The 18,305-nt window shown below is 37.0% G+C and overlaps 2 protein-coding genes across 2 annotated transcripts; one reads left to right on the plus strand and one right to left on the minus strand.

The window, feature by feature from the left end:
• Positions 1 to 4,413: 4,413 nt before the first annotated feature.
• Positions 4,414 to 7,676, minus strand: polr2g (RNA polymerase II subunit G). Its single transcript, XM_053630966.1, has 8 exons — positions 7,487 to 7,676; positions 7,081 to 7,190; positions 6,825 to 6,984; positions 6,487 to 6,537; positions 5,630 to 5,695; positions 5,438 to 5,509; positions 5,279 to 5,312; positions 4,414 to 5,013 (listed from the first exon to the last, which is right to left on the minus strand). The coding sequence occupies exons 1-8, from the start codon at positions 7,496 to 7,498 to the stop codon at positions 5,000 to 5,002; spliced, it is 519 nt and encodes a 172-aa protein (XP_053486941.1). The 5' UTR covers positions 7,499 to 7,676; the 3' UTR covers positions 4,414 to 4,999.
• Positions 7,677 to 17,088: 9,412 nt separating this feature from the next.
• neurog1 (neurogenin 1) lies at positions 17,089 to 17,914 on the plus strand. Its single transcript, XM_053630225.1, has one exon. The coding sequence runs from the start codon at positions 17,200 to 17,202 to the stop codon at positions 17,821 to 17,823; it is 624 nt and encodes a 207-aa protein (XP_053486200.1). The 5' UTR covers positions 17,089 to 17,199; the 3' UTR covers positions 17,824 to 17,914.
• Positions 17,915 to 18,305: the final 391 nt, after the last annotated feature.

The raw sequence follows: 18,305 nt of genomic DNA on the forward strand, positions 1-18,305 counted from the left end.
CAATGGATCGAGTAAATCCGTGAATTTATTTAGTTCATAAATATCTGAAAAGTTTCCTTTCATTATGATGCTAAATTAAACATTGATCCGATTAGACCCGTGCCGTAACATTTAATAGATATGCCTTTACTTTTAGTCCTCCATCAATTTCTTAACATTATACGTAGTATTAATAATATAATAGGCTTTATATTTTATCAGGTGTAATCCTTCTGGAGCCAGAAAAACTTGGAGCCAAGTCAAAATTAAACACACAAAAAGTTAATATTTCATAAGCGTCCTAAACTGTAACCTAACTCAGTGGCCCAACCTTCTATAATAACTTTTCTCTCTGTTCTATGCAGCCACAGGAAGAAGGCAGAGGCCCGTAAAATGGCTGGAGGATCACCAGCACCTTCACTCACTCTGGCTGCGGAGCTGCCACTGTCCCTTGATCAAGGGGGCAGTTTCGTCAGAGTCGGCTACCTCCCATGATATAAGTGGCTTGGTAAAATGTATGTGTAGCGTATTAGTACTTAGGACTCTTTTTTTTTTTGGACACTTAAAGTTTACGATGCTTTAAGTTATTTATCCTTAAACAATCAAGATGGAAAACTCTGCCACAGTCTAAAAAAGGAATTTTAAAATAACTGTTTATTGGCAATGTTTCACTTGTGTATTATACATGTTTATTTTATTTTACTGCATATGGTGTGTACTGTAATCTTATCTGTAATGCCCCTACTAGATGTTCCTTATGTCTTTGTATATTGGTTATATTTGTTTGAGAATGTACATGACTTCATTTTCTTACAGTTGCTGATGGACACATTGTATTAATTGATCCTCCTGCAACAGCACATCCTGCCACACTTGAAAGTGATTATTGGCTTCAGGTATTGTTTCTGTTTGCTAGACCATACATCATTAGTAATTTGCACTGTAGGATGAAGATGAAGAGATCACCTCTGCTGTGACAGAGGTACTAAATGAAGATTCTGGGAGGCCCACATAGGTATAACATATGATGCATCCCCTTTTTTAAACATGTGTGATTATTAAAACTTTTCCATTGTCCCCTTAAAGATTATGGCTGGAGATTCCTGTACAAGGAGGGTCCATCTGCCTCCACACAGAATCTTGGCAGTGTAAAAAATTGTTTGCAGTTGTCCTGATTAAAAATATTTGCTCTGTGTATGTATTACAGACATTTATAATATCAATTATATTATCATTCTATCTCCCTGCAAAGGAGATGCCTGCAAAGGAGCTGTATAAGGTACATCTTCAAAGGCAAATTAGAAAACGTGACATGCAGATGGACCTTCTACAACTTCAAATGGAGGAAAAAAAGGTGCATATAAAGGCCAGGCTTGAAACTGAGTTGCTGAAGCACTGGTTAAAGGTGGACAAGTATTTGCCTACTGATTACTATTATTATTATTATGTCAATTACTGTTGAATGATAAAGCAATAAATTCAAATGTCTTTCAAATACAGGAAATAAAGAAACAATGAACCACACTCAACTGTTCACTTTGTGCATTAATCATTTAATTAGAAGTGATTTTGGAAGATTACATCTCAACAACACGGTGTGACTGCAAAGCGTACTGTACAGTACGAAAGGCCCTACACACATGCTCTGTATCACCCACATTATACAGAATACTCCCTCTGGCAAAAAAAAAAAAAAAAAAAAAGAAGGGTAATGCATTAAATGTGCTCAGTGTTAAATGCTGATCCACTATGTGTCACGTTGCACGATGTGAGGTTTTAAGAAGTTTGTTAAATAAATTAATGATTCACATGAATAATGGTAACGCTCCCAAAATATTCATACAGATATGAAAACACATCTATACGTGGTCTTATCACCCTCTCGCAGCGAAAAAGATTTTGTATAATCCGTGCTTCCTCGTCCACTTGATCTTCTTCAAAAGGGCATGCTACGCTCCGTCAGCTCTCTGAAACAAACTAACGCTGAACATTATGTTCAGAGAGTAAGTTGCTACAGTGGGGGAAATAAGTATTGAACACGTCAACATTTTTTTCAGTAAATATATTTCCAATGAGACTATTCACATGAAATTTTCACCAAACTTTGGTATTAACTCAAGAAATCCACATGTATAAAGAAATCAAAATATACAAGTCCACAAATGAAGTTATGTGTAATAAAGTGGAATGACAAAGGAAAAAAGTATTGAACACGCTAACTGAAACTTATTTAATACTTAATGGAGATGCTTTTGTTTGTAATGACAACTTCAAGATGCTTCCTGAATGAAGAAATTAATTGGCCCAGTGCAGTGGTACTGAGTATTACTGGGTTATTGCATTTGCAGTGGTAGGAGTCTTAGGTGTTTGACTAGCCCAGGTCAGCATTGGGAGGCAGCTGGGTGTTGAGTAATCTGACTGTCTCAGGGAAGAAACTGTTGCGGAGTCTGCTGGTGGTGGCAAGGATGCTCCCATTACCTTCTGCCAGATGGCAGGAAGGTGAATAGTCCACGAAAAGGATGAGAGGGGTCATCCACAATACTGGTGGCTTTGCAGATGCAGCGTTTGTTGGAGGTGTTGATGGTGGGTAGAGAGTCAGCGATTAACTTTTCAGCTGTCCTCACAATTCGCTGTAGGGTCTTACTATATTATAATAATATAGTAAAGGATAGATTCATATGGTTATTTATTTAACATCCAAGTCAACAAAATAATGTCTTCAGAAGAAGGATGTTTTACAATGGCACAGTCAGAGCCCAGATCTAAATCCTCTACATCCAAGTTTAAAACCCGTGGCATGACTTGAAGAGGGTTGCGCACAGAAGATCCCCTCACATTTTGAATTTGGCCTTAGCTGTAGGAAGTTACTGTAAACGTTACATGACCCTGAAGGAAGGATAAGCGGTATAGAAAACGGATGGATGGAGTATAACTGTTACTGCTGTAGAGATAGGATTGAAATCCGATTAAACTTTATGGTGGAAATTAAATTGGTCCATGACAAGGCTCTATATACTGCAATGCTGATGTGTCAACCGCTGTTCGGGAAAGTTGGAACCAGCCTGATGGAGAATATTGTTTTTCATTAGTGAAGTCCATGCCGCAAAGAATTCAGGCCATCATAAAAGCCAGAGGAGATGCAACAAAGTACTAATTGTGATTTATTTTTTATTGCTACCATAATTTGTTCCTCTACTTGATCTGGACAAAAAAATGCCATCAATTAAAACAATTTAACTGAATTTGTGTGTATGAGATATGTCTTACAAAGCCAGAATATTCAGCTATTAACCAAAAATGGTCTCATAACTGATTTTTTTAATTGCTACAAAGTAAAAAAGCTGGGTGAGCATCCTTTAAGTGTGGTGATTCCATAATTTTTGCCAGGGGGTGAAGTTCATGCACATGTAAGCTGACAACATGAAGATTTAAAATATGTCAAATCTCGAGCTAAAACGTTAGATCTAAATAAAATGTTAGAAAGAACACACTGCTAAGGTTAGCTATAGTAAAACATTGTAGACCATAAATGATTGGAAGAGTAATAGATTGAAATAACTAAAAATGTTCTGTATGTTAGAGACATAAGAAAGACTCCACAAAGAGATGAAAAAGTATTTTGTAGTGTTTAACACAGAACAGAATAACCAGTTTGATGGCAAACATGTCTAAAATCTCAAATTAAATCATCCATACATCTGCTGTACCGCTTATCCTACACAGGGTCGTACGGGAGCCTGGAGCCTATCCCAGGGAACTCTGGGTACAAGGCAGGGGACACTCTGGACGGGGTGCCAGGCACATTGCAGGGCATAATTGCACACCCAATCACACAAAATGGACAATTTGTAAATGCCAATCAGCCAACATTGCATGTCTTAGGACTGGGGAGAAAACTGAAATACACAGAGGAAACCCCTAAAGCACATGGAGAATATGCAAGTTCTGCACACAGGGATTCAAGCCCCTAACCCTGGAGGTGCAAGGCAAACATACTAACCAGTAAGCTGCCATGCCCCCCTGAAATTAAATAATTTTATTCAAAATTCAATATTCTTTATCTTAATGACTGACATACAGGGGACAGTCAGTGTAAATAAGTAATTTCATGCTTTCACAATCAATATTACTTATTACAGGTTTCAGTTTAAATACATTGTGTACATTAAACTAAATATCACTATGTATACTGTCAAAATGAAACCCTTTTCCACTTCTAAACTTCATGTACAGTATGTACAGGACACTGCTTGCTTAAATGGAATATTTCTTCTGATGCACTAGGCCCCTATATCAAACTAGGACTAGTAATACTATCCTAGTCTTATGGACTTATTGGTTAATTGGTTAATATCCATCCTGGGTTTTTCTTCACCTAAATAACATTTCCAAATGTATTTCATTTGAATAAGCAAAACATGTAAATAAATAAATAAATAAGACACTAAAACATTTATGTTCACAAGACCTGTTTATAAAAGTATATAGACTTAATCATGTATTCTTGAATACAGAAAGCCTACAGTCAAACAATACAATGCAAAAGCATGCCAATGTAGTTGGTACAGCACAGTAGTAAGATGAACACTCGGATGTCAACTTAGATGGGTATTTAAACCAAAGAAAACAGCTGAATAAATATGCTCAGCTTTCTGTAAGAAGTCATTAACAGAATAAACAGCTTGGCAATAGCTCTAAGTTCCTCATGAAAATGGATAGAAAGCAAAATACTTTCTTTTACAGATCAGTTATGTAGACCCTCAATTTTTTCAAGACAGCTAAGGCAAACCCAACAATATTGTATATCATATATGCTGATCTTAAATGCAATTAAAAGACTCCTTTACTTATGTTCTGTTCCCATTTTGTTTGAGGGTCCCACTTAAAAATAATGTTTAAACATAGAAAAAGAGTGATAAAAAAAAGTATCTATTCTAGACCTACACTTATTAAAAGGTAGTACAGAAAAAAATATTTATATACAAACATATTGCAAGATGACTGCTCTTTGACAGACACATCAACTAACAAGACCTGAAAAGACAAAAAGAGACAAGTTAACGTCACTGTAAAAATAAGTGTCAATCTACTAAATGTATTTTTAAACAAAGTTCAGTTAAATATTTCCCTAATTTTCTACCATCACTGACATTTGGGAAAGTCTACAGTTTACAAGCAAATTTGGAAAAGTTGACATCCAATTGACTTTAACTAAGGATAACAATAATGCATCAAACCAAAATTGGTTCTATAAAGGCAAGTACAAAGCAGATACAGAAACAGGATCCAAAATACTCACCAAGGTAGTCGTCCATGAGGGATCCAATGGCAAACTACAAAAGAAAAAAATGTAAATAAAAATTAATAATGACTACACAAAGGGCAAAAATGTTAACCAATGATTTTAATATAGCTTGGATTTACAACAATAATAATAATAATATAAATATTAACTTACAATATCATTCTTGTCTACTCGAGTACCAACAATCTTCAATCGAATTTCATCATCTTGTTGGATTACAACGTCCTATGAAGGAGAACCATAAAAGAAATAGCATTTAGATGCAAACTACATGAAATACAAAATAAATCATTAAAACAAGGTATCATTAATATCTCAGCTCTAAAGAGCTCTAATCCACATTACCTCATCCACTGTCTTGTAGCAAGGAGGATTGGAGTTCGGGTCAAATTCCATTTCTGAGGGTATGGACTAAACAAATGGGAACAAAAAAGACATCATTCTAAACCATAAACAAATTTTAAAAACCATACACTTTCTGGTGTAACAGCAGCTGCAGTTCCTAAAAAAAATGTTTAAAAAAAAAAAAAAATTGTCTACTCAAAACACCACCCATTTTGACTTTCAAAGACTTTCGAATACTTTCCTGGTCTGAACAGTAAACTTGATGGTGCCTTGCAATAGACAGACGTATATTCATGTAACATTGGTCCCAGGATAGTCTCTGGGTTCACCATGACTCTGACTAAGACAAAGCTGTTACTGAAGATGTGTGAACCTGATGAACTTCGACATCAAAAGCATCTTACAATAAATTTGCAAATTAAAACAAAGAGAGGGGTTCTAGCCATGTACTTTACTCACTTTCAGGAAAAGGCTGTCCAAGTGACATAGCCATGTTTACATGTTGCAAACTGCTTCAAACAAAACTTCTGATATAACATGAAATTGTGAATACTTTTTGTTTTGTTTTTTTCAATCCAGCGCCTATATTTTCTCTGGGGAAAAAGCTCACCGTGTCAGTGCATTTCTGTTAGTGTACAGAAGTGTGGATAGCCATTTTTTATAGCAAAGATTTAAACCATCATGATTCTGAAGCTTGTGGAAATGTTCAGTGTGAGGAGGAACGGAAGCTTTGTGAGCCATGGACTTATGACTGGGTTCATATCTGAATCATTGGACAATTCAACTGTTGAAGTTAGTCAACAAGGCTGCATGAAAGATATTGAGAAATTCAAATCACTTGTAAAATTTCAACTTACATGGCGTGAGATAAAGCAGGACATTGGGCCAATTTCTGTAAATAGTCCAACCTGTAAAAGATAAATATGACAACAAGAATTGGCAGGCAAAGTATAAAGAAAAATGCTAAAGGTTTTAAATACTAAATACAAGTTTGAAGCACAAATTTGCTGGCACTACTGTCAGAGCTGCTGCTATAGAAAACCGGTCAACGTTTTTTGACCAATCAAGAATTCAGCCTTGCTGTGGTGTAAAACCTTGTATACATGAAAAATGCACAAAAATGAATTAGAGTATCAACACAACAATCTAAAGGCAAAAATGCATGATAAAGGAGAGCCGTGATAAAGGACTGTACCTTGTTAACCTGAGTGACCACTGCATCCACAACCTCTCCTTTAAATGGCCGAAACACAATGGCCTTGTATTTTACAGGGTACAACACGAAACCCCTGCCGGGCTGTATGACACCTGCCCCGATATTATCAATTGTAGTCACTGCAATGACAAAGCCGTATCTACAAAAAGCAAGAGAGACACAGGTCAATGGCATGTACACAAAAGTTAATGAGCTTTGCTACAGTGGCACTTACTCAGTGTCGTTCAGGACTTACTTTCCTGTGCATGTGCCTTCCACCTCTGTAAAGAGCTTCTGTTTGACTGTGTTTAACAGATTTGGGCCAAAATATCGAGGATGGAGGAGAATCTCATGTTCCAGAGAGATCTAAAATAAACAAAATAAATAAAATACATTTTTTTTTGGCTTCCATTTTTTTAAACTCACCATAGCATCCTGCAGCATCTTTAACTGTTACACTACGTTAACCATTGCCAGAAGAATATTCCTAAAATAATGCATCATCTGAGATGCTACTCAAACACTACACTAGTTAACAGCATGCAGCACACAAGCTCATGTCTGCACGAGCTTTAGCCACTTCACTTTTACAAGCAAACTATAATAACTCAATGAAGTAGATCAACTTATACTAAGTTTCTGTGAATAAATAGCCAACTTACGTGATAAAACATATTTTAATCCGTTTATACTGTGTAAAGATTATTAAGCGGCTGTATTAGGCGCCTCGGTGCCCAGGCAGGTTCCCGAACAAAGCGGAAATCTATCGCACTTCCGGGTCAAATCGATTTCAAGTTAAAAGCGTTTCGATACAATTTCATAATGCAAAGGTTTGGTGTTTTTTGTGACTCACCCGACACACATTACGTTAAAATGAAAAATATAAATATAAATACAATAGTCACTTAAGACATGACGAACCATTTAGCATTCTTTGAAGTAATCCGAAATAAAGTCACTCATGTCTCATTCGGTCAGTTTATTAAGAATTTTTCCTCCCAGAATGCAGTGCATATACAGTAATGTATGCATTTTATTTCGCTTTTATTTACCCTCTATTTAATCTCAGTGTTTACAGTAACCTTGTTTAAAGATGGCGTGTATTTTACTTGCAGCTAAAACGTAGGTTATTGGTTATTCACGTAACCATTTAAGACGTATTGAACCTACTCTGTTGATATGAAAATCCAATAATAAAACACAAAAAATTTTAATGTTTTTAAATAATAGATAATAAAATACTATCATACTCACGTTCAGATTTTGTCAGTGAAATTGTAATGTGCTTTTTAAAAATTCTTTTAATCTTATATGAGGTTTGACTTTTCCTCCAGTTGTAGTGACGCTAAATAGACAGCAGGGGGCAGCGTTTATCAAGGTAAATCTGATAGCTGGACTGAATTGCGACGAACTTTTCTTAATTAAGTTGCAAATTGATATTTTTAAGAACGGGCCAATACTTATGCTAAGTTAAATTTCAGCCTCGTCGAAAAAAAATTAAAATATCTTTTGTAATTAGCTTTATTATTATCATGAAATGTTACATGCATAAAATGAAATCTTGAGTCTTGAGTGTTATTTCTTAAACATTTTAAAATGGATTTAAGATAGTATTTGCAGACTATTTCAAAATGTAAAAAAAAGGTATGTGGACTTTACCTTTATTTAATTTATTTATTTTCATTATTATTATTATTATTATTATTATTATTATTATTATTATTATTATTATTATTTTAAATACCACTTACAGGGAAAATCCTATTAAGTATTTTTAATGTATGTTTAATTTAGAATTATTAAGATCATAAATTGAAACTAAGATTGCCGGGCTTTTGTTTTTTGCTGTGATCTTTTTCTCTCTCTCTCTCTGTCTGACTTTAGGCAGCATTCACCATATGTTTGAATTCATATTAGATTCATTAATTATTTGTTACCTACTCATATTATCAATGTGACCCAAGTGTGTGATTAAGTATAGTTATGTCAAGAAGACTCAATTTTATTCTAGTAAAAATGTTGTAAATCCTAAATGCCGTTAACAGCAACAACAGCTTTAATCCACTGATCAACGCTATTTGCTTGTTTGGCCACCAGACGGCAGCATAGCTCGAAAGTATTGCTGGGCTAATGCGCGGTTTGAATTTTCTGAAGGAAGCATTGGTTATATTAGTGTAAAAAAAGATTCGTTTTACAATATATGTGGAAAAAAATAATGACAACGTTAAAATTAAATTTGGAGAATTCTTCTGTATTGCTAGTCAGTTTATACAGCGTTTATATAAACGAAACAGACATTAATCCATAAGTAAATAATTAATATTTATCTTTTTTATCACATAGTAAGTTTCAAGCAAAAAAAAAAACTACTGGCACTACTGGTCACTTATAAAATGCTGACAAAAGACTACTAAATAAATATTAATCAACGCAATTATTTTCATGTAGTTTTAGCACTGTGACCACAACAGGTTTGTTTCTAGACCCTGCTTACTGTTTATACACACACAAACAAACAAACATACGCATACCATCAGTAAACACAGACCTCATCATGGGTCAGCTATGGACCACAAATAGTCCTGAATTAGGAGCTTAAGACCAGGTATAATTTACCTGTTGAGGTGTTTGAGGAACCATATTGTGTGTATTTGTGGTCTATTGTAAATTGACCATCTCTGCCTTGTATGCCAATCATTTAAAGTTTTATTAACCGCTCCTAAACTAGTGTTTTTAACTCTCTTGGGTATAACTGATTCCATCCCTCATGTTATGTCTTTCTGTTCTTCCTATATCGCACACTTGTTTCTGGTCTATTGTTGGAAATGTAGTTCTGTTGCTCTGTTAACAGCCATATGGTTGGATTGTATCTGCCTCAATTGTACGTCGCTTTGGGAAAAAGCATGTGCCAAATGAATAAATGATGTAAGTGAAGCTTGCCAAACCCATGTGTTTGGAATGCACCTCACAAGTATGTAAACCAGGGCCTCTTTCCAGAAAGCTTTCCTTCAGCCCAGGCGCTCCTCTATAATAAGAGTTACTAAAAGACAATGACAAAGAGAAATTGCATGTGGCAGTGCAAGAAAGGGTCTGAGAAGTCAGAAGCGGAAACACTCTTTATATCCCTTGTGGTACTATAGCAGTTTTTCCTAGCATTAAAAGCCAGTTTTTAAAAGCTCTTCTTTGACAAGTGTATAAAGGCAGAAGCAGCGGTGTGCCATAGATCAGACTGCAACACCATTGTTGCTCAGGCAGGTCAGATAGCCCCAACTGAGGCCATGCATGTTGATGAGCCTGGGCAGATGTCCACGAATATCTGAGTGCAGTGCATGGTTTTTGCATCAAAATGAGTTGTCCAAACTGATGGAGGTCCTTGGGGACTTCCTCATTTTCTCTGCTCAGCATTCTTGCAGAGCGTGAGGCACTCATATCATTAACCATGATATCAGAGCAGGCGGGGATGAGCATGCATTCAGATGTCTCCACAATGACAAGTTCATAACTCTTGTGTACAGCCGACTCTTCTTTGCCATTAACCAAATTTAGACCCCAACATCATCTCACTTTTTCTTATAGACACACACCAGATCCTGATGCTGTATTCTATATTAAGCTTATAAACTCCAAGAAAATTGGATGGCTCCACATGTCCAGTACTTCCTTTTATACTGGAATATTAGCTCAATAATTTGGCCTTAGGGGGGAAAGTGGAAAGGAGAATAATGGGGTTAATAACCTTAACAGACTCTATTTCTTGTATATACTATCACAGCTATGCACGAATGAATGAATGTATTATTTTGGGTTTTTTAAAAAAAAGAAAAAAAAAGAATTGTCATGTCATTCATGCTGTTCCACCAACAGATTACTTTGTTATTTTTTCTATATTAGTCCTCCATTAGATTTAGCTTAACTGTTTTTTGTTATTTAATTCCATTTTCATTTTGTTATTTAATTTGCATTTTATTTTGTATTGAATTATATGTACATTAACAGAGAATATGGGATACCAAAATGCTGCACACATTTAAATACCAAGGCATTAAAAAAAAAAAAAAAAGTGTATAGTAGAAAATTTGCTTTGTACAACTTTTCCCATTGAACAAGGTTCTCATTATAGCTCCTTTTATTGATAATACAACTATTTCTGTTTTAAAATGCAGCATTACTTTAAGATTTAGACATTTTCATTTTGTTGTATATCTCTAGACCACTTTAATTTAAAGAGTCTGAGGGACAAAAGGAAAGGGAGACATAAAAAGCGTTTCCAAAGTAACTGATCTAACACAGTAGAAGTGACTCTAACCTCTGCACTCTTGTCTTTCACACCTGTTCTCAAAGACGTTGTATACTCGGAGTGACTATTACCATTCCTGTGCACAGCACTATGCCCACTGACTTGGGGGAAGCAATACAGCTATTGTCCTGGCATAATTGCACTTGTATAGTGCCAGTGCTCTTTCATTACTTGGTGGTCCAAATTCTCTACTAGTGACACCTAATGCAAAAGTATTGCCATTGTTTCCAAGCTCCTTATTGTGTGGTCACATTCTTTCAAGTGGTCCTTGTTTTCCTCTGAGATTGGCTTAGTCTTGCAAGGGCATGTTGTTATTCTTTGATCAGTTAAAGACACCTGTGATAAGCATATTTGGGTTTCAAAAACTATTTTAAACTATTTAAAAAAATATATTGACATCATAATAGTCAGCATTAGGCTGTTTTATGTAAATGCCACATGATTATTCTAGTAATTCTTCCTTCATTTCTTTCTTTCTAGCTAGAAATGTACTAAAACAATGTACCAAATTAATAATGGCTGATTACTCATTTAAGACCAAATCTACCTTAACTAGACATTATGCATATTCAGTTATCTTATAACGGAGCCATAATTACAAAATAGCTCCTAAGAATTAGTTATCACCTAACATATGTATCATTCCCAGAATATACATCCTAGTGTGAATATAAAGTTATCAGAAACTTCTCCTATTCCCTTTTATGCTACAAGCAGCACATTCTATGTTTAATGTTGGTTTGATTTGCCTGAAAGAAAAGTCCTAGTCCAGTGCTTCAATTCACTCCATTTTGTCCCCTTCTCTGCCCCCATCTCCACCCGGAGCTTTCAGATGCAAAATAAGCAGACATATGGAGAGGAGGTCTTTCTCTGGCCCTCCTAAAGATTCAGATTGTATGACAAATCACGTCCAGCACCATCCTCCCAACCCAATGCAGAATCTCCAGACAACAGCTTCATTAGAGTGAAAGAAGGAGTTTTTGCAGCTTTGCCGAGTCAAGCTCGGATCTCTTCCCTTCTCAATTACTCCATTGTTGCCTCCAGCTTCAAGTTATTGCACTTCAAACCATATGGCTTATTTGAGCACCTACAAGTGATGCCATCACCCAGCTCCATGTCTCAGTTAGATAGAGAAGTGGGCACTGATGACAAATCAAACAATGAGGGTGGAACTACAGAAGCATGTTATTTAAAATATCTAATGTCTGTGTGTAATTACCGAGAGCTAATTAAATTTTTTTTTTAATGTACTAGTCAAGTTATTCTGATGAATAAATATTATTTACAACGTTTTAAAGCATTTTAGATGTCTGAATGTATGTATGTATGTATGTATGTATGTATGTGTTTTCTTAACAATAGTCTAAATGCTTCAAGAACTAAAATAAACTATCATGAAATCTAAATGAATAATTCTCACTTCTCTATACACAAATGATCATGTAAGCAACGTATCAAAGACTGCACTGTCTAAATTATTTTTGGTAAATCTACAGTAAATGACTGGCAGTACAGTTGCCATGTATTTACTGTAATTAATGCTTACAGAATTATTATTGCAGTCTTTGTTTATAGTAATGGCACATTGTACTGTATTTTTATCCATCATTCACAGCTGTAAATACCTCAGGGGAAAACATACAGCCCATAGATTATCTATTTATGATACCAGGCTCTATAGTAAACATTATCCACTTAGTTAAACTAGTGTTACTGTCTAGCTTTACCCCCTGTTTAAACTTGTTTTACTCACACTGCTTCATTCAATTTCTTGAAACTATGCTTTTCTTTCAGCAAAATGTTTAACAAAAATGTCAAAATAATGTAAAAATATAAGCAAATGCAATAATGTAAGACAAATATTAGCCAGATATGATTCCTAATAAATTCTTTGACATCCAGTTTTACAGAAAAGTAAATTATATATATATATATATATATATATATATATATATATATATATATATATTTATCATTTACTGTGTTATTCCACTATAGTCAAGAAAGTGCTACTGAAGCTGCATAGTAAGGTCCTTTGATACACTATAACCTAACAGCACTGTGAATATTTACCCAGAATACCAGGTGGACTATAGTACAAAGCACACATGTAAAACACATGTAAAGTCATACTGGTCTGAGCATAGTATTTTATGAAGAAATTATGGAATTTGTTTACAGTGTGGTGATACTTCATTTGTTTATGATTTAAATAAGTTTGATTTTAAACTAATGATATAAATCTATTTTTACAGCTAATAAGGTGTTTACCATTAAACAAATGGGAGATAATGAGATGTGCATACAGACAGTCCAGTGCACAAGGCTGGGGAAAATAAAAGGAACCAAAAATAGGAAGTGGAGAACGTGCCATTAGTTACACAGCTACAGTTCACAAGGCTGCTGAAAGCCCACTGTAATGTATGTGTTAGTCTTGCAAGGTCAGGTGTGGGTAGTTATCATTAATCAGGGCAGCACTGTGTGTTTGTCCTCTTTTAACGATGGTATAACATAGGCAAAGCTTCTTCACATTTTGCCAAGAAGTTGCCCTGGTTACTTTGAAAGATAAAGTCTTTAGAGACACAGGTCTTATTGTGAGTACTAATGCAGGGTAAACTAGAGGTAAATTATGCACTTGCACAAACACGCAAAGACAAGTGAATGCCTCACAGTAGGGTTTGCCTTTAAACTCTGGCACCTGATTGATAGTGTAAGGTTCACATACTGGTACATTTTGTGTCTCATTGACAATGCAGACCTCAAATTAGCATTTAGATAGCCTGTAATAAGATTCCAAGACATTTTAATAATAGCACCTGTTTTGAAAGGTTGTAAATGCAGGAAATTAATTGATTGAATAGATGAAGTGAAACTCTGGGGTGAGAAAGATATCTGATATATAAAGATAACTATAGAATAATTTGCAAAAGACAGATATCTACAAATTATGCAAATGATGATTTAAGATATGCTAGAGTAAATGAATTTTAGAAAGTATAATATTATTTGAAATAATACTGTTAGTTCATTATTTTCTTTGTATATTACATATTAATATCTAAGTGAGCAAATACATAAATATTAGGCTGTATTATATGTATACTGTAAGATTGTTATAACGAAATACACAAATACGTATAATTGCATATATGCACAGCATTGAATAAAACAAGCTACAAATATTTTTACATAAAGTAAATTAGTGACAAAGTTGAAGTTTTCATGTGGGGGGGGGGGGCGGAGGGGGGGTGATTTTCTGCTGTGAGGAGTGGTGTCTTGGTACAATTGAGGCACTGGAGTATGGAATGAATTATCATTCAAGAGTAATGGCCCCATTCTACCCTGCCTGGGTCTGGAAACAGGAGAAAGGGTCCACAGGCTTCAGGAGAGGGGAAGGGATTATTCGTAGGATTACCATGTGAAAACTTCTATCAGACTTTCTGACTCAAAGACCCTTTGCGAACAGTAATCGCGTTAATACCCGGGGATTAATGCTGGACCAGATCCGAAATTGAATTTTAATTCGAGTTACGCACATAGATATGAAACAAATGGAGAGGCATTCTTGAAAAGAAGAAAAGATGTCTGTCCCACACATGTCCCATATCAGTCTTTAATAAGTGACACTGGACTGCGGCTCTCTCTCTCTCTCTCTCTCTCTCTCTCTCACTCACACACACACACACACACACGCACGCACGCACCTGCCATCCGAATTCATATAAATCCGCTATAAAGTTATGATCTCTTCTCGTGCGTTTTTTCTTCTTTAGATCAATGGACATGCCGTAATGAAGACTGAATAAGGCTTTTTTGCATTAGGCATTGATTATCTAGCGATTTTAGGCTACATTTCGTCTGCATCCTAAGCTGTGTGTAGAGATTGCCACGGAGGAGCAGCTCAAAGCTTCTTTGAGTAATGCGCTTGTTTCATTTTCTCACGTGTTTCTGCTATTGAAATGCAATAAGATCCCGTGCACTTGTGCCTAATCCTGTCAAAATCTCCTTGGCAACCCCTCTCAACTGTGGGCAAAAAAAAAAACTTCCACCCTTCCACCCTTTCACCCCCCACCGCCCCTTCTCAGCAAAACCCATTTTCCATCCATCACTTTTATGGAAATAAGTCGCTTTATATGTGCAATAAGGTGCACGTTTAAGGCAGATCACTTATGTCCAAAGTAAGCCAAATGTGCATTCAAGCTGTTTTGCGTCTTTGAAGTTATTGCTGACAGGTTGGTGCTGTAATAATAAAATCGACCTCTTCCTCCTTCAGGAGTGTCTGAGATGCAGCAGCGCCACCGGAGGCCCCTTTAAAAGTAAAGCAATAAACCAAGTTCACTGCTAGTGCAGTAGCCTAGAGCTCAGGGGCTGAAGGAAAAGAGAAATCTATTGGTTCCTGAGCATGGATTTTAAACTGAAAATTGCTATTCAGTTTTATTCCATTCGTTGAAGATGTAGACCTAGCTCTTATATCACATGCTCATTTTTTTTTTTTTTAAACTTTGCCACTAACTTCAGGCCACGCAGCAAAAGCTCCAAAAGTGCTTCAGAGCGCAGGGTGTTTTTGTTCATGCTGGGACGATTTGAATGAGAATAATGCTATTGGAGTGTTGCAGGCCGAGGAGAAAATGAGTGACAAAAGCGCAGAGGCGCAAAAATTGGACGGGGGACAAGGCGTGTAGAGCTGAAAAGGAGAGCGGGGAGACACGCACAATAGAACAATTCACCTTATAATCGCTTTGATATATTATACATGCCTGAAGACTCTAAACATTGTGTAATTATTTATAAATGACTGTCCCCCTGTCCTCATAATACCGCAAGGAGAAAAGCGCTGCAGGTCTCTTCTCCAACTATTTCTAAATAGTGCCCCCTTTCTATTACTTTCAAAAGGGGGCGCAAGATGCAGGCGATTGAATAAATTGAATAATTAATGGTCAATTGTATGGCTGTCTCATAAAGATGTCTTTAAATAAACCTTAAGAAATTGCGCATAGTGGGGCAGTATGATTTAACGGCGTCTTTCATCTGGCTCAAATTCAAATGAGAAAAGTGGATTAAGTGCAACACTTGTGCAGTCGTAACACTGCGTTATTGTAAAGTGTTTTTTTTCTTCTTCTTCTTTATGGGCAAAAACTAAAGACACTATAAGAAAAAAAAAACTTTAAGACAAATAAACATTGACCTGCAACAATGTATACATTCAAAAGGATTTTATTTTTAACAAAAAAATTATCTGTATAATCTTATGTATCTAAAATCTTATGATTGTATGACATATTTTAAACACAAAGTAGAGTATGCCCAAAACAGGTCATGCTTTATAAGCAAGAAAACCAGGTTAAATGGAAGGTTTTAAAACATGGGCTAATTTTACAGATTCCATAACAGTGTAAGATATATTTATTAATAAGTTCTGGCAGTAAGTATGCATTTTAAAGTTATGAAATAGACTAAAGCTAAGTCTTGCCAATCTAAGGAAGTGTGCCTAGCCCGGGGGTCTATGTACGCCACTGAGTTTGGCTACTGGTTTCTTTTCTTTTTCCTTTAAAGGTTTAACTTAAAGCGTACTTACTCCTCCGAGGACAGATAGCAACAGTGGAGCTCGCGTGGCTCGGAGCTTTCTTGGCCTCTGATTGGCCAGCAGTGATTACAGGCACGCTTCAGAGGGCGAACAAACAACTGGCATAAATTATGCTAATGAGATCGCCGTGCGGCACGGGGCAGACCTGATGCAACCCATTCATCCATCCTTCACCGAAATGCCAAAGCGCGGGGGGTGCGTTCATTGTCTTATCAGGGTATATAAGGTAACTGAGGCCAGTCGTGTGCCAGGCTCACTGGCTCACACGAGCTGATTGAAGAGCAAGAGCGAGACCGACGCGTGCCTTAAAACTTCAACAAAAAGTTATCTGGGCGACTTTGGCTCCCCAGCGAGAGCTCTGATCCCTTAGCTCACCTCCCAAACTATCAACAGGTATGTATGCGATGCAGAACATGTCTCCATTCTAGCATGCTTCAGTACGAGTACAGTTAGATAACTTACTAATCGTTCCTTTCGTGCATTTTCCACAGACAATGGAGAGCGCGTTCTCTGATCTGGACAGCTCCAGCTGCGACTTTTCCTTTGCTCACACGGATGATGAGGATTCCCGCGGCAGCATGCACGCCGCCTCGCCCGCTTCCTCGCTTGCATCGCCGGGGAACAGCGCACAGGACGCCGGCGAGTTGCAGCAGAAGAAGAAGCGCAGAGGGCGTGTGCGGAGCGAGGTCGCCGTTCACGTGGTAAAGAAGAACCGCAGGTTGAAGGCCAACGACCGCGAGAGGAACCGCATGCACAACCTGAACGATGCGCTGGACGCTCTGCGAAGTGTGCTGCCTGCCTTCCCGGACGACACCAAGCTCACCAAAATCGAGACTCTGCGCTTCGCTCACAACTACATCTGGGCACTGTCCGAGACCATCCGCATCGCGGACCAGCGCGGGAACAAACCGAGAGATTCGTCACCGACAGTGAGCTGCACGGCGGAAATACCGAGCCCGGGGAGCGATGCGTGCTCATGGGCATCAAGCGCCTCCTCTTCAGGTTCCTCTCCATCCTATAGCTCTTCTAATCCCGGCAGCCCGGAGACTATGGACGATTACGGATTTCTGCAAGCAGACGTCGTTTACCGCTACCACAGCTACCCAAGCATTTACTGAGCTATCTCCTAGTCCCAAATCTTCTGTAGCTAGCCTAATAAGGGAAAATGACATTTTCTTTGCCCTTTAGAGGCACGAGTGCAGAGCCAGAGACAGATTAGATGTTCACTGTTTGCCTTAACTACCGTCAGTTTCGCGAATGAGAATGGTCTTTATTTTTGTACGTTTTGTATTGCTGAACTTAAGGACTTCCCATACCTTTGCACTTTTTTCCCCCACCTTTATTCCAGCTCGACCTCAGTACCAGTCATGGGGAAAATGATGCCGAGAACTGAGAAGACAGATTTGCTTTTAGTCGTCCGAGGTGAAATGTCAATTTTACAATTTGTTAGGTTGATAGAGCAGAAAAGCGAGCGTGAAAATGCAGTTTCAACGCTTTGACAATAGAATGAAAGGCCGTCAAAATGACAAGTAACTGGCCTTATGCATTATGTATTTTGACCCCAGGAAATACTGTTCTCTTCAGTTTACAGAAAGACCCT

The sequence above is a fragment of the Ictalurus furcatus genome, chromosome 8 (assembly GCF_023375685.1).
Source record: "Ictalurus furcatus strain D&B chromosome 8, Billie_1.0, whole genome shotgun sequence".
Lineage (NCBI taxonomy): Eukaryota > Metazoa > Chordata > Actinopteri > Siluriformes > Ictaluridae > Ictalurus > Ictalurus furcatus.